General features: G+C 52.6%; 1 protein-coding gene across 4 annotated transcripts in view; it reads left to right on the forward strand.

Annotated features, from left to right (window-relative positions):
• The first annotated feature begins 506 nt into the window (after positions 1-506).
• The window catches only part of CMTM3 (CKLF like MARVEL transmembrane domain containing 3), a 180,211-nt gene continuing 164,972 nt past the window's right edge, over positions 507-15,745 (forward strand). Inside the window, exon 1 of one of the 4 annotated variants that reach the window (XM_069653131.1) lies at positions 507-817. In XM_069653131.1, coding sequence (XP_069509232.1) covers positions 713-817 — 105 coding nt within the window. In that variant the 5' untranslated portion in view covers positions 507-712. The remainder of the gene's footprint in view (positions 818-15,745) is intronic. The other 3 variants (XM_069653141.1, XR_011304953.1, XM_069653118.1) reach the window with 3 other exon arrangements.

Genomic DNA, 15,745 nt, shown 5'->3' on the forward strand with positions numbered 1-15,745 from the left:
TGCGCAGATCTGGTCTCTGATCATCTTCTGCATTTTGTCCTCCTCACAACGACTCTGTGGGTCCACAAGTCCCTTCAGGAATGGCCCCGAATTTCAGGGGCACTGGGCTGGAACTAATTTAGCCCAATGGTGTTGCGCCCATGATTGCCACTTTGTCCTCCCTTGATTGATCGAGTCTTGTGCGCACTTACTTGTGTACCCCATCATTAATCAGATGGCAAATCCTGGCCGCATTCAATATGGAGACTGCCACCGACCAGCAGAAAGACTTGTTTCTGCTTGTTGACTTGCATTGAACCTTATTCTATTTTAGTAGCGGAGGACGCAAAACAAGTTTGAAAGAGATCAACCTTTTGACTCAAAATGCGTGAATTCCTCTCCTAAATAGGAAAGTGACTTTACGCAACACGTGTTCCCCGAGCAGGTCGTGCCCTACCCCCTGCGTGACCCGGCGCACGCCCGAGGCAGTTGCAGGGGCCCTCTGTGGTTGATGCTGATGATACGGCCACATGTTGAGCGGATGCCGCACTCCCCGCCCGGACGCTGGAGGGAGGCGGGTGGAGGGAGCGCCCTGCCTCACTCTAACCATCTCCAGACCCACAGATACTGTAACTTGTTCACATTTCCGCACTGTCACCATTTCCGTTTCCCCTGAAGCCCCGCTCGGGAGGCAGCATCCCTGTGCTGCACATCCCTGCACCGGTCTGGGGAGATGGGGGACCCTGAAGAAGCCGCCCCACAACCGGGTCTAGGATCTCTGCTCCCCAGCAAGGAGTTCCTGGCTTCGCGCAAGGGCCAGCTCTTACTGGGGGAATTGGTGAGTGGGGTGTGTTCTCGGGTGGGCAGGACACAAGTGTTAGGTTCAGAACAGCTCCTCCTAGAAGAGAGAATGGGAGAGCAAAAACTTGGGGTAGAGTATAAGGGAAAGCGTGCACACTACCGATCCCCGCTCTCGGTTACAGCTATATAAACACAGCGTTGCTTTTCTTGAGTTTGTGCCTGGTTAAGTTCCTCATTGAACTGTAATTGCTTTTAAGAGCGTCCCCCGAGCCCCCGGAGGTTTCCCGGTAGTTAATCAGCGTCTCCTTATAACACTCCACAACTTTGTGGGGCGAAGTCAGATACTGTGTAGAGTGCAGTGCACCCACTAAAACCACTGGTTACAAAGGGTATGGAAGTCCCCTGGGAGGTGGATCGAACTGATGCCTGTGGTAGGTAATTAGCAGCCCAAGCGTGATGATGGATGCCTTCCACAGAAGGGTGACCCGCATCCATGTGGGTGGGAGGATCCCACCACTTCTTAAATGGGCCCCATGCAATGCACCCCCTTCCCCATCTCAATGTCTATTTAGGAGTCGTTCGCACTTATCGCGTGTCTCCTTAATGGTCAGTTTATCATTTCATTTTGTGTTTCCCCATAGGAGTACTCCCATCACTCACTCGGCATGCCCTCATGGAAGGGCTCCTGTACTTATTCCATGCCTCACTACTGAGTGCCTTCTTTGTCTGGGCAGGACTGGGTGTCTCTTTGGGAGGGTGAGCTCATGTGAATTATGTTTACATTTCTAGTACTCCCTTCTTCACTTATTTATTGTTCAATAGGGACAGTGATTAATTAACCCTGGACTGTAGCCTGGGAGAGAAGCATTCTTTCAGTGTGTGAGTCCAATGGGCCTTTCGGGGGAGGGGGCCTTGACAGTAGACAAAAAACAGAAACGCCAGAAAAATACACGGATAACAGGAAGCAGCGCCCACAGCTCAGTGTAGTCAGCCTCCACTGAGAACAGGAACAGGCTGGTCAGCACTCTGCCTGTACAATCTCTCGGAGGAGAAACCCACCACAGCACTTTTACAGGAAGTGAACCTAGGAAAGGGCACTCCTAAACAAGCATTAGAAAGGCCAACGTTGCAAGCTTGTGTGGAGGTATGCAATCGTCATGTTACAGGCACTGCCTTACTGATTGTGCCTCCTCAAAAAATGTGAAATGGGCTCAAATGGTGTTAGTACCTGGGCATATTATGGCAGTGCCTGGCAAAAATCTATCTAATGCATACGCAAGAGCCACAGTTGTAGTCTTTGCCAATAATTGTTTTTGACAGTCATTCACTACAAGGAACAGATTCAAGGGCAAACCTATTGTTCATAAGTTAAGTGGCTGAACGCACAATTGTTTAAGACATTTTTAGTACAATAGCAGAGGGGCTATGATTACACTATTACGTTTGTGAAGACTGTTTCGAAATCACGCTTGTACCCCTTAATAGCATTGAGCTAGCTCAAAGCGATCCAAGGTGTGCGTGTCTTGGGCCAGGGGAGGCGGGTAGTGGGTGGAAATGGCCATAGGGATTAGCTGGCCATGGGCAGTCAATGGGTGGATAAAAAACCAAACCACACCCACAGGCTGTGTTCCCCACCCCTCATCCCAAATCTCTCCTAGCTTCACTTCCCATGCCAGTAGTTTTGACTTGTTGGCAGAGTTTACAGCAGCACCCAACAGCCACAGACTTAAAATTAACCCCTTAACAAAAGAGCATGACCCAATTACTGACATCTTACACATTTACACAGCAACATAATGTATAGAGCATGTGTAATATTGTTTCCTTAATCGCATATATTTACGTGTTGTTTTTTGCTATAATTTCATGTACTTCAGTTTATGTCTGTGAATATTTTTCATCGCAGCTTTTGTTGTTACAGCATAAGCCCCACGCACTTTCCCCTCGTCACAGGAATTGAGTCCAAGTGTTTGCTCTAAGCCATGTCTGTGGTGAGCCCCACTCACACATTGTTTCATACAAGTCATGTACTCACCACAAGCTCCTCCTGATATCTCCAGGTCTTGTAGTTGCCAAAGCCGCTCCATGATGGATCGGGCGCTATCGAGGACTAGGACGAGGACAAATGGGAGTGAGAGTAATGAAGATTACGATACGTAATCATGGCATTACCTCTACGTCCCTCTTATCAGTCCTTAATAAATGAGGGTTGCGCAAGTTGGGTTTCATTGCCCTTCAGACCAAATGGCACACATAAGTGAACGCAACACCAGCGTTTACCTTCAGCAAAGTAAACCAAACGCATCATTTGCTGGCTGAGACTAGCACCTGTTCCAAACCTTTCATCCTTGTCATCCAGTAGGTCCAGACAGTTCTGAGAGATGAACATGTGAGAAACTGCCCTTGTGGTGCCCACAAATGTCAGTTAAGTGAACCCTAGGGAACTCTGCCCTAGAAGCCACCACCATCCTCTTGGACTGACCCTGTGCACCAAGGGGCAGGGGAGATACCAGAGGAAACATGAGCTAATCAAATAGTGCCCCTGATTATTCTGTTGAGGGATACCAATGTGGCTTTCTACCCTGCCCTAATTAGAGACAACCTGTTAAAAGAAGCTGTTCTGTGTAAATATATCAAAACTGCCTCCTTGAGCCCAATGGGTTTAGAGGACTCCTCCTCGGAAGACAGAGATGAGTGGAAGGCTGGACGGAGGACATCCTTGAGCCTGCGGACGGACGAAATATACTTTGTTTGAAAAGCCGGGTTAAGCCTCGAAACCAACACTTCAGGTTTTACCCCCAGAAACAGATCCTTACACAAAAGAGCCGCTAACTCCCTGATCCGCCCAACTGAGGTTACGGCTACCAGGAACATGCTTTGAATTAAAGAATCTTAGCTCCACAGTGTCGGGTGGTGTGAAGGGTAACGATAATTAAGCTGGGGGAACTGGTAATCTAATGGGAGGGCAATACAAAGTGAAGCTCTTAAGCAACCCAGAAACGATGACGGGGTCTCCTGTCGCCATACTCTTCTGATCCATGAAAGCCATAAAGGCAGTCCTCTCACTTCTAACAGTTAAAACTGATAGCCACAGGGAGAACCCATTGACCAGAGGGGTCAAGTAGGAGTGGCCCATACACCATGACTCTCAAATGACCCCAAAAGCTGGGATTCTGTGCCTAGCCTGGAGATCATCTGGAACTGGGCACTGAATCGGCTGCCCTAGTAGAGGGACCCTGTCATGTCATTTCTAGGTGCTCAACTTCTGACTACCTGTGCAAGCGCCAGGGGAAGAACTAGCAAATGTGTAGACTCTTCCCTACAATTTCTCACATTTTCATTGAACTTATTCATTCTGCAATCTCTACACTGGGGGGGCAGGGGGGTGGGAACACTGAATTAATTAAAATGTGTGGTAATAGACTGAGCAGAACAATCATGTAACCCACCTGTGCCCCAGACGGCTTCAAGCATGGAAGGAGGGCTTTCTCCGTATAATCTGGAGGCCTCATTGCAGATACATGAGGACCAGCCCTCCTGCACATGTGCAGAGTGAAAACAAAAATAAAGCTGTGCATTCCGCCTGACGCAACCCCGGAGGACACAATAGCAGCCCTACACCATCACACGGCTGCAGGAGCAGCGCCTCTCAACTCCCTGTGAGAGGTAAACCCTGATGGGCATTGTTAGATTGCCAACGCTCCGCCTTGGTTTTTGAGCGGTGAACGCTCTTCTTGATGCCATAATTATTAGATCTGCCCAGCTTTGATCGTAGCTGCGCCTCACTGCCGAATTTCGATTCCCTCCACATGCAATTCAGCAAAGCCCAGTGGGGCCTTTTTGTTCTTTGGCGAGGTTTGACCTTAAAACATGGCTGCCACCTGATGCAAACACCAGAGTGCCTCCCTGGCCTCTGCGCTCACCGCTGAGATTGGCCATCTCTCCATTCATCACTGGCCATGGTAGCCGGCAGGCAAATGCCAGCCCCCTCGAAGGCCCACACTAAGGCCCCTGCCTGGAGCGGTCCGGCGACGGAATGCGCCCCCCCCATGCTGCTGCTGCACTACCGACCCACCCATGACAGAGTCAAATGCCCCATACACCGTAGATCATGAGCAATGCGTCACCACCTTGCCCCTTGAAGCAGACTGGATCACCTGCCATTGGCAATAACTCTTTACCTGACTGCCTTCTAACTTTTGCCTCCCTTGGCTCACAACCAAACTGCCAACGGTCTCCTCCTCCTACTTGCATTTGTTACTTACCAGGCATCTCCTTTTTTACCTGCTTCTACTGCTTACCTTGCTTAACCCTTTTAATGCTGCATTGGCGCTCTCTCCCAGTGAAATCTAGGTGTGCTTTTTAAATTGCTGCAACTTTCACTTTTGTGCTTCTTTAGTGTGTTGCTGCAAAGTCAAATCTAGGCGTTCTCTTTAACTACCCATGACTTCTAGGCCGCCCGGTGAGCTGTCTTGTGGAGTACCCACTCCTGTCCCACATCCCTCTGTACCCTCCCCTATGGCTCTCTCCATCCCTCCTATCTACTCTAACTGCTATGATATCACCTATCCCCCCTCTCCCACTAAGTCTGCAAGGAAAAAGTTCAAAAAAAGATCTTCTTTCTTGTAACCCTGGATTACCTATCGCAGACCCCTACGTCAGTGCTACGTCCAGACACATTGTCACTGACATCCTCTTTTCTGTCCTCTCTCCAGACGTATGGAGTCCGCATCTGATTTCAACACCCCCCACCCCTTTTCTCTTCTTCGCCCATTAATGGTCGCACGCGATTGGAAGTTCTCTTGGCTGGATTCTCATCCTCGATGTGCATCATTAATGTCTATCACAATGGCACTATCGTGGACCAGGGTCCTTAAACCAACCTTCTACCTCTTTGACCAGCGCCTGTCGTCCCTCATCAACTTCCTTCCTGTTCCTGCCACTCCTCCTTCCTCTCTCTCTCTCTGCACCTTCGTCACCACCTCTGGTGGGTACCACTCCCCTGTTCCCCTCCTTGGAAAACCTTTAAGGGCAGTGACCGGCTTCACTTAGCCACACTCAATGCTTGTTCTGCTATCAAACATTCTTCAGCCTTTTGCCTCCTCCTTGAAGACTTTGATCTCAACGTCCTCGCTCACACCAAGACATGGTTCAATGCCAGCTCAGTCACTGCATTTTTAAAAAAAATTTAATTATTTTTTTTTTAACATCTTTTTATTGATTTCAGTATATAAAACATAACAAGCTCAATATCGAGAAACAAAAACCAACACCAACAAAATTTCCCTCCCTCCCACCCCCGGTTGTAGCGAAAGTGAACTCTATAGTTCGGAGACCTCTAGCACCCTCATCAAAAGGTGAAGTCCAGCAGCTTCAGTCTTTGGGGGCGCCATTGTTCCCTAAACTCCCCCTTCAAGTAGTCCAGCGTCTCGCTCCAATCTGCTGCGAAACTTGTCAGCTGCCCCTCCCCCGCGTATGTTGCCCATTCCAGCGAGAGAATTTCCCACATTTTCCTGATCCAGTCCTGCTCCGCGGGAGCCTCCGACTCTTCCAGTTCCGAGCAATTAGACCCATTGCCGCGAGGTTGGAGACCACTCGTGCCTTGCATTTCCCCTGACTTCGCCCCTCCCCCTCCACACCAATCTTCCCTAGCAATATTTCCCGAGGGTCTTGACTATCTCCCAACCCCGAGGTTGCAGATTGGGCACGCGCCATGTCACACCAAAAAGGCCTAATACGCGGGCAGTCCCACCATATATGTGCTGCTGTGCCCACCTCCCCGCAACCCCTCCAGCATACATTTGAGGCTGTTGGGTACATTGCGCATAGCCGGGCGGGGGTATAGTGCCAACCAAAGATATACTTATACCAAGCTTCCTGTAGTTGAGAAGCCCTAGCAACTTTTGGGATCAACCTCCACAACGCCTCCCAGTCTCCCCATGCCATCTCCATCCCCCCTGCTGCTCCCATCTCTTCATGTACGGCCAAGTAACCCTCGGTCGTGCTCTCCAACAGTTTATATAAGTCTGATATAAGACCTCTAGAACCGTTGTGGGTTGTGAGAAAACGCTCGAATTGTGTTAGATCGCGTGTTGCTGCTTCCCTAACTTCCGTTGACATGACCCAGTGTCTAATCTGGAAGTACCTAAGTCTTTCCCCCTCCCCTACCCCGAATTGTGACTTACATTCCTCAAATTTTTTCACTCCCTGGGTGGAGAACATATCCCTAAGAGTCCTACACCCTCCTTCCTCCCAGCTCCGGAATGCTCCTCTCTCCAGCCCCGGCGAGAAGTCTCTTGTTAAAGATCGACGGGGACGGGAAAGACGAGATCCCTCGTCTCTCCACTGCCCCGTCCCATGTATTTACCAATCCCTTCGTGATATCGCTCAGATATATATGTAGTGGCCGCAGCCTCCGGGGGAGCCACAATACTTCACCCAGGTGGTGTCGGGCAACTGCTCTATCCATTTTCACCCAATGCTTGTCATAACTCGCTGCAAACCATTCCCTGATCCCCCGGAGAAGTGCCGCCTCATGATATCGCCTGAAATCCGGTAATCCCAAACCCCCGCGTCCCCTAGATGCCGTAAGATGACGCCACGAGAGGCGCGGCCTCTTCCCATTCCAAATAAACTGCCTGGCCACCCGGTCCAATTCCTTAAAAAAGCCCCCAGGGACAGACAGAGGGACTGCCTGAAACAGATAGAGTATACGGGGAAGGATCACCATTTTCAATACCGCCCCCCTCCCGAGCCACGAGATCCCAAGATTGCCCCACCTATTCAAGTCCTTTTTGATCGCCTTTAACATGGGAGGGTAATTCGCACCATACCAGCCGCAAAGGGAGGGGGTCACCCGCACCCCCAGGTATCGCAATCCGCCCGGGCTCCACTTGAACGGGGAGAGTTCCTTCAGTGCCTTGGCCTCCTCCTCCCCAAGGGATAGATTCATCAACTCGGACTTCTGCCAGTTAATCCGCAGGCCCGACACCTCCCCAAAATCGGTCAGCAGATCTATGCATGCCCTAACGGATTCCTTCGGGTGCGTCAACATAAGAAGCATATCGTCCGCGAAGGCCGCAACCTTATGCTGGTATCCCCCAAAAGGTATACCCTGAATCCTATCTGCCTCTCTTATACCTATTAACAGGGGTTCCAGGTAAATAGCATAAAGCAGTGGGGACAAGGGACACCCCTGCTTAGTTCCCCGTCGCAGGCTAATTGAGTGTGACACCTCCCCATTCACTAGGATCCATGAGCTAGGGTTCTTATAGTTTGCTGCAACCCTGTTGATGAATTCTGCTCCGAGGCCCATTGATTCCATAACCAAAAACAGGAACGACCACTCCACCCCATCAAATGCTTTTTCGGCGTCGAGCACCAATAGAATTGCCGGAGTGGTCGTCTTCCATGCTTTCTCAACAACATGGGCTACGCTTCTGATGTTGTCGGCCGTCTGCCTCCCGGCCACAAACCCTGTCTGGTCTTGATGTATCAGCGATGGCAGGTACTTTTCCAGCCGACCAGCTAGTATTTTAGTATGTATTTTTGCCTCCGTATTTATGAGGGCTATAGGCCGATAAGATGTACATTCCTCAGGGTCTTTCCCTGTCTTGTGTATAAGCGTTATTTTAGCCTCCTCCATCGGTGGGGTTATCCCGCCTCTAAGCCCAAATGAGTTAAATAATTGTGTTAAGTGTGGGACCAGCAGGTGGGAGTAAGCCTTATAAAACGATGCGGGGTAGCCGTCTGGGCCCGGAGCTTTCCCCTGGGGGAGGGCCGCTATAGTGGCTCTGACCTCGTCTTCCGTGATGTCTCTGCCTAACTCGCACCTCTCATCCCTGGAAAGTCGCGGGAGGGGAAGAGCCTCAACAAAGTCCCTTATTGGACCTGGAGCTACATTCTGCGAAGAGTAGAGTTCTTTATAGAACTCCGCCAACCTCCTCTTAATCTCTTCCGTCTGAGTGAGCCTTGCCCCACTCTTGTCCTTTAAGGCCACAATAACATTCCGCTCCCTATTCCCCCTCAGTAGACGTGCCAGGAGTGAGTCCGCCTTATCGGCCTTAGCATAACATTTTTGTCTGACTCTTAGCATAACCGCCTCCGCCTTCTTAGTCCTTAGTATTCTCAGTTGGCCCTCCGCCGCCCTATACTCCTTGAATACTCTTCTAGTGGGGTTCACCTCCAAACGTACTCTGGCAGCCTCAAGCTCGCCTTCCAACTACGTTTCTAACCCCCTTAGTAACCTGTTCCTTTCCGCCTGAAGGGCAATCAGTTCCCCCCTCAGTCGCTTTGAAAGCGTCCCACCTAATTTCTAAGCTCGTGTCCACGCTATTGTTCCGCATAAAGAAATCCCGAATCTTACCATCGATTCCTCCCTCATCGCCTGATCCCTCAGGAGCGTCTCTGGGAATTTCCAGCTCCACACGCCCTGCCTACGCCCCTCCAACCGGAGTTCCATTTGGACAACTTATGATGGGCGATCCCCCATGGGGCCTACCTCCACCGATTTCACCCTTCCAATCAGACTTCCCAACATCCAGATGTAATCAATTCGTGACTGAGTTCTATGTACTTCTGAAACAAAGGTAAATCCCTCCTCTTCTCCCCTTAGGGCCCTCCACACATCCCGCAAGCCCGCTTCCTCCCACCGTTCTTTTAAGTGAGGAGAGGCCACTGCTCCTCCTCTACCACTCCCCCGCATCTTGCGGTCACCCCCCCCCCCCTGTCCCAGGCCAGGTTAAGATCACCCATCAGAACCACCTGTCCTCTGGCAAATCCCTGCAGGATACCCAAGGTCTCTCGGAGGAATTGATCCTGGCCCGTATTTGGGTCATACACCGAGGCTATCGTGTACGGAGTGCCCTTATACTCGCCCCTAACCATGAGGAACCTGCCATTCTTGTCCCGGAGGGTATCGTTCACACGAAAGTCCACCCCCCTCCCAAAGGCCAAGGCCACCCCCCCTCTCTTCGTGGGACCCGATGCGAACAATATTTGCGAGTAGCCCCTCAACCGCAGGCGATGCTGATCTTTTCGCAGAAGGTGGGTCTCATGAATCGCCAGAACGTCTGGTTTCTGAGCCCTGGTAAACTGCTCTAATTTCGTACGCTTAAGCGGGTAATTCAAGCCCCTAACATTATGCGTTAACCACTTGAATACTGAAATGGAAACTCACGCTCACATCCTGTCCGAGCCCTACCGGCTGCACCAGATCCCCTCGTACCTCCCACTTGTCCTCTCCCTTGCCGGTTACTTGACAACCTCCGATACCCCCATGCCCCTTATCCCCGCGTCTTACTCCCCTGGACTCCGAATCTACCCACTGAACGCTACAACCCCCACCCCATTCCCCCCCTTACTTCTCCCACCCCGAACCCCCAACTCAGGGTGGGAATCCCCTCCCGCCACCCCCCCTTCCCACTAACCAACTCCCCAGAGCAGCCGCTTCCCCTGCTACTTCCCCTCCCTCCTATCGGGCGACCTCGCCCTTCCTGATCCCAATCTGTTGCACCCCCAGCCCCCTTGCCCAACTGTCGCCTTTACGGGTCCACCACCCCTCGCCCCTCAAGTTATAACACATGACACTCCCCTTATCAGCATTACCCACTCTACCCAGGTGCCTTCTCGCCCTCCCTGGATGATCTATCATTCCCTCGCGCTTCCTTCCGCCTGCCGGCCCCCACCGTTGACCATTCCCAAACCTTCTGCCTCGGCCTGCCACTTGCCACCGGGCCCTCACCGCTGGAAGACCCCCCCTCCAAGTCGATCTGCAACACATCAGCCCCCTCCTGAACAGAAGTTATCCGTCTCTGGGGGCCCTCCCAGTCAAATAGAAGGCCAAATGGAAAAGTCCACTTATATCTCACTCCGTACTCGCTCAATACCTTCAGCACTAGCGCCATCTGCCTCCTCTTTATCAAGGTGATACTTGCCAGGTCTTGATATAACGCTACTTGTTGGCCTTTGAACACTATTGGCTCCTTTTTCCTCGCAGCCTGGAGGACTGCCTCTTTCTGAGCATATCTGGAGAAGGCAGCGAGAACGTCCCTCGGCCTCGAGGAGGAACCCCTAGGGAGCCTGCCCACTCTGTGAACACGATCCAGCTCAATGCTACTCGGGGCAGCCTCCCCCAGGATCTCCGCAAAGAGGCTCTGTATTTCTAGTTTGAGGTCCGTGTCCAATACCGACTCCGGGAGTGACTTCACCCGTATGTTAATCCTTCGAGATCTGTTCTCCAAGTCTTCCATCTGTACCTCCAGGTTGCGGGTAGCCACATCTAGGCGCTCTATGGCTTCGCTATTAGCAGTAGTATCCTTCTCCGCTTCCTGGAGCCACTTTTCCAGAAGGTCAGTCCTTTCACCAAGTTGCCTTAGGTCTCGCTTAATTTCCCCCAGCGCTTCGTTTAAATCAGCCCGCATGAACTGGAACTGCTCCTGGAATGTCTTAGCCAGGCTGGAGTGGAGGGCCTGGATCTCACCCACCAAGTCCTGCCTGTTGACCGGAGATGAGGCCCGCGCTTCCCCCGCGGAACCCGTTCCATCCAGCCCTTCGATGCTACCCTCCAAGCCGTCACCTCTCTCCTGCGTAGACCACAAGGAGCGGAGGGTACTCTGCGGGTCCCGCTGGTCCTGGGGCGGTTTGCCCCCTTTCCCCTTGCTCCGTGCCGCCATCTCTCCAGTTGTCTGCACCAGAGTGGTACCCGGCCCCGATCTCCCCCCCCCCCCCCACAGGTCTTCTCCTCCTTATACGACTGCTTCCCCCTGCTTTCTGTACAGGGGACCGCCTGTCCGCTCGCCCCACAGTGAGGCCTCCCAACTTATTTCCCTGGGGTCTTAGTATTCGGCGTTATCTGTGCTCTGAAGGCCTCCACTTCAGCGGGCCCCCTGCGTGGTGCCTCCGGAGCAAAAGGTAGTCTCTGGCTCCTGCCACAGGAGCAATGCGGGGAGGGCCCTCCCACCAGGAACAATCCTCAGTTGCTTCTTCAGGGGGGCACCGGGCTAAAAAAAAAAAAAAAAGGGGGGGGGGGATTCCAGGCCGCAGCACTCCTTTTATCACTGCTCCTGCCCCCGATCTACAGCACTCCAGAGGGGGGAGGGCGGCCAGGGCGGCCCCCTCCACGCTCCCCCGTCTCAGTTCTCTCCCGGGTGGCCGGGGATCCGCTCGTTCTGCCCTGGGCCTCCCCCCAGGGGACCCCGACTCGCTGCAATGTCTCTCGCGAGCGTCCTTCCCCCGAAGTCGTCAGCCGAGCCCGCTCCGCCAGCGGGGGGTCGGCTGGGTCCTCCTCTTCTTACAGCTGAGCGGATGCCCGCTCAGAGCTGCAGCGCCCCTCGGTCACCGGCACCGCAGCCGCCTGTCTCCACTCTCCTCTCGTTCGTGGCTCGCAGGCCCGAGCCCCCCGAACCAGGCAACACCAGGCCGGGAGCGCCGAGCGCCCGCCAGGCGCCTCCACTTCAGGTGCCCCTCCACCAAAGGTGGGCACACGGCAGCAGCGCAGGCCGGACCCGCTCGGGAGCTCGCGCCGCAGCACCGTCCTTCTCCCTGCAATCGTCTGGGTGCCTCGTCCCGCAGGCGTGCCTGGGGGTCTCCTCCAAGCCTGGGGCAGATCCGATTCTCGGCGGGGTGGTGGACCGCACGAATTTCTCCTCGAGGAGCCGGAGCGCGCGACTGGTACGTCTACCTTCTACCAGCCGCCATCTTGGAATCCCCAGTCACTGCTTTTGACTCCTATCTTCCTGATGTCTACAAGATCATCACTAAGCCTCGTCCCAACCGCACTGGCGGTGGTGTAGCCATGATCTTCCCTGAGTGGGCCCCTTCCTCCCTCATACCCACCCAGCCCTACTCCTTTTGAAAGTCTGGTCTGCAAGCTGGTTATCTCTCCTATGTCCTCTTTGACCGCTGCCACTATCTACAGGCCCCAGGGCCCTATATCCTCTTTTCTTTCAGAATGGGCTGATTTCTCCTCCTGCCTCCTGACCTCCACTTCAATCTCCTCCTTCTGGGTGACTTCAACATACACTTTGACTCTTCAATCACAGCCTCCACTCTCTTCCGTGACCTCTGAGCACTCTCTCCCTCTCTATTCTCCCCTCTGGCCCTACCCACTCGGCTGGACACACTCTCAAGGCCTTCATCCACTCAGATCTCTTGCTCTCTACTCCACTCACCCCGCTATCCTGGTCTGACCACACTCTCATTTTGTCCCACCTGGGATCTCTCATCCCCCTGACTGAACCTCACCAAGCTCTGCCACCTTCGATTGCAGACATCCGTCCAATGAAGCGAGTGTCAGTTGCTGGTTTCGCTTCCACCTTCATCCCCTCCTCCTCCTCCAACCTCTGACTTAACTAGTGACACAGCTTTCAACAATATAGCTCTCGCTATCATTCACACTCTCGATATTCTTGCCCCTCTTATGAGAATCCACTTGAAACCTGCCTCCAAGCGTAACACTCGGCATGACTCTGATCTAGCAGCCCTTAAGCGCAATTGCAGAGCGGCTGAACGGAAGTGGCAGACCTCAAGCTCACCCTCTGTTGAACTGGACTGTTGCCTTATCCAAAGGCAATATAGTCTCTCCTTTTGCCCCAAGAAGAGGGCTCACATCCAGGCCCGCGTCTCTGGAGCTTGAAACAACATGGCTGAACTCTTTAAAATCTGCAAGGAACTAGCCAATCCATCTGCAGTCTCTACTCCCCCCCCCCCCCCTACCCCCCTTCCTCCCCAGGCCCTCTGCACTTAACTGGCCACCCACTTCACTGCTAAAACTCGGGACATCCTGAGTTCTCTCTCATCTTCTCCTCCCCCAATCCCTGTGCCGCCATTGGACCCTCCTCCTCCCACATCATCTCTTCCCTCCTTCTCTCCTATCACACCAAACAAGGTTTCTAGAGTTGTCCACTCTATGAAGGTCTCATCCAAACCGGTCTCCCCCTGTTCTTCCAGAACAATTAAGGACACTATTGTCTCCCTTGCCCCTGCACTTGCAGACTTATGCAATCACTCTCTGGCCACTGGGTCCTTTCTTTCTTTTCTCAAGTACTCTCTTGTCTGCCCCCTCCTGAAAAAGACTTCTGCCAACCCCTCATGTCCAGCTAACTACTGCCACAGCTCCCTCACTCCCTTCCTTGGGAAACGTCTGGAGAAGTTGGTCTTCCCCCAACTGACCCAGCATCCTGAGCTTGTTGGTTGGTTTCATGACAATTAATCTGGATTTCGAGCATCACGAGGCATGGAAACTGCTCTTCTGAACACCAGTGAAGAATTGCTTGTATCTCTTGACTCCAACTCACCTACTGTTTTCATTCTACTTGATCGCTCCTTTGCTTTCGACATGGTTAACCACTCCGTCCTCATAAAACGGCTCCATGATACCCTTGTTATCTTGGAGCGGGCACTGGACCGGCTGACCTCCTTCCTCACTGATCTCCACTTGTGGCATTCCCCAGGGCTCTATCCTTTCGCCCTGGCACTTTAACATCCATCTCTCTCCTTTTGCTTATCTTATCTCCACTTTCTCACCACACTCCCATTGTTATGCAGACGACACCCAACTCTTCTTCAGGCTATCCACTGCATCTCTTCTGACCTCCTCTGTCATCCATGATTGCCTGTCCTCTATTCTGTCTTGGTGTACCTCCAGTGACCTCTGTCTCATTGTCAGTAAGACTGAGATTCTTCCTATCAGGGCTCCTGTTACCGCTTTTCTCCCCTCACTTTAGCCTCTCTCCATGGGCTCTCCTTCCTCTGAGACCAGAAACATGGGAGTTATTTATCTTCAACTCCTCTCTTTCATTCCTCATATCTTAGATGTTGCCAACAAGGCCCATTTCCAACTCTACCTCCTCATGGGCATTCTCCCATTCCTCACTTTCCCCCAGGCATTCTCCCATTCCTCACTTTCCCCCAGAACCTCAATGTCTCCAGAGCTCTGTTACTCTCCAGGCTGGACTATTGCAACAGCCTCTTCCTTAATCTACCTTCTTCTATCTGCCCCCTCCAGCTAATCCAAATTAAAGGCTGCAAGACTTATCCTTGGCATCAAGCACAGGGACCGCATCTCTGCAGCCCTTAAACCTTTCCACCGGCTCCCGGTTGCTGCAAGGATCACATTTAAATCCCTCTGCATCACCCATAAGGCCATCTGGGGCCAGGGCCCACGCTATCTGCAACTTGTCCTCACCAAATACTCACCTTCCAGATCCCTCCGATTCTCTGGCTCCAACTCTCTGCTTGTCAAGCGCTTCTCTAAGCAGAGAGCGGGTGGCCGTTCCCTTTCCTTAGCTGGCTCCCTCCTCTGGAACAGCCTTCCCTCTCTCTGTCTTGAGCCAGATCTTGTCAAGTTCCTCAAACAGCTCAAGACTCACCTCTTCGCTTCCTCTTTCCCTCTCTCCCTCCCTTGCTAAACCCCACAGTAGCTGTGATTGTGGCCTGGGCCCTTATGTGTCCTACTTGGTCCTGGCCTTCTGTCCGATCGCCCGCAGCATCCGCCCTCTCCCTGCACTTGCCTTCAGGCACCACTTGTCCTGCGCTTCCTCAAAGGCCTGCACTTATTGTATAGGCTGGTGACCCCTCTTCATCCTGTGGTCACTGCCTTGCACTTACCTGGTGCCCTCGCAACCGGCTCTTGCACTTACCTGTTGCCTTGCAACGGTCCTCCTGGCACTTCACCCCTCTGTAGATCCTCTAGCACTCACCCCCCTTGCCCTGTCCCTTTCCCTCTCTGCACTTGCACAATCCAAATGTTCACATGGCCTAGTAGGACGGCTTTTTCTTGTATTTTGCATTTTCCCTTGTCTTCTGTTTCCCTGGTTCCCTTCGCTCTGTGGGTGCTTTGAAAACAATTTACTTGATGTTCGAAATTGAGGGGAGATTGGGGCTATTTAACTCTTGCTTCTAACATAGTAGAGCCTGGTTAGCTTGAAACCAACAGCTACCAGGAGCTATTTTTGGCTCCTGGGGC

Source organism: Ambystoma mexicanum, chromosome 1p (assembly GCF_040938575.1).
Source record: "Ambystoma mexicanum isolate Mex_15411 chromosome 1p, UKY_AmexF1_1, whole genome shotgun sequence".
NCBI lineage: Eukaryota > Metazoa > Chordata > Amphibia > Caudata > Ambystomatidae > Ambystoma > Ambystoma mexicanum.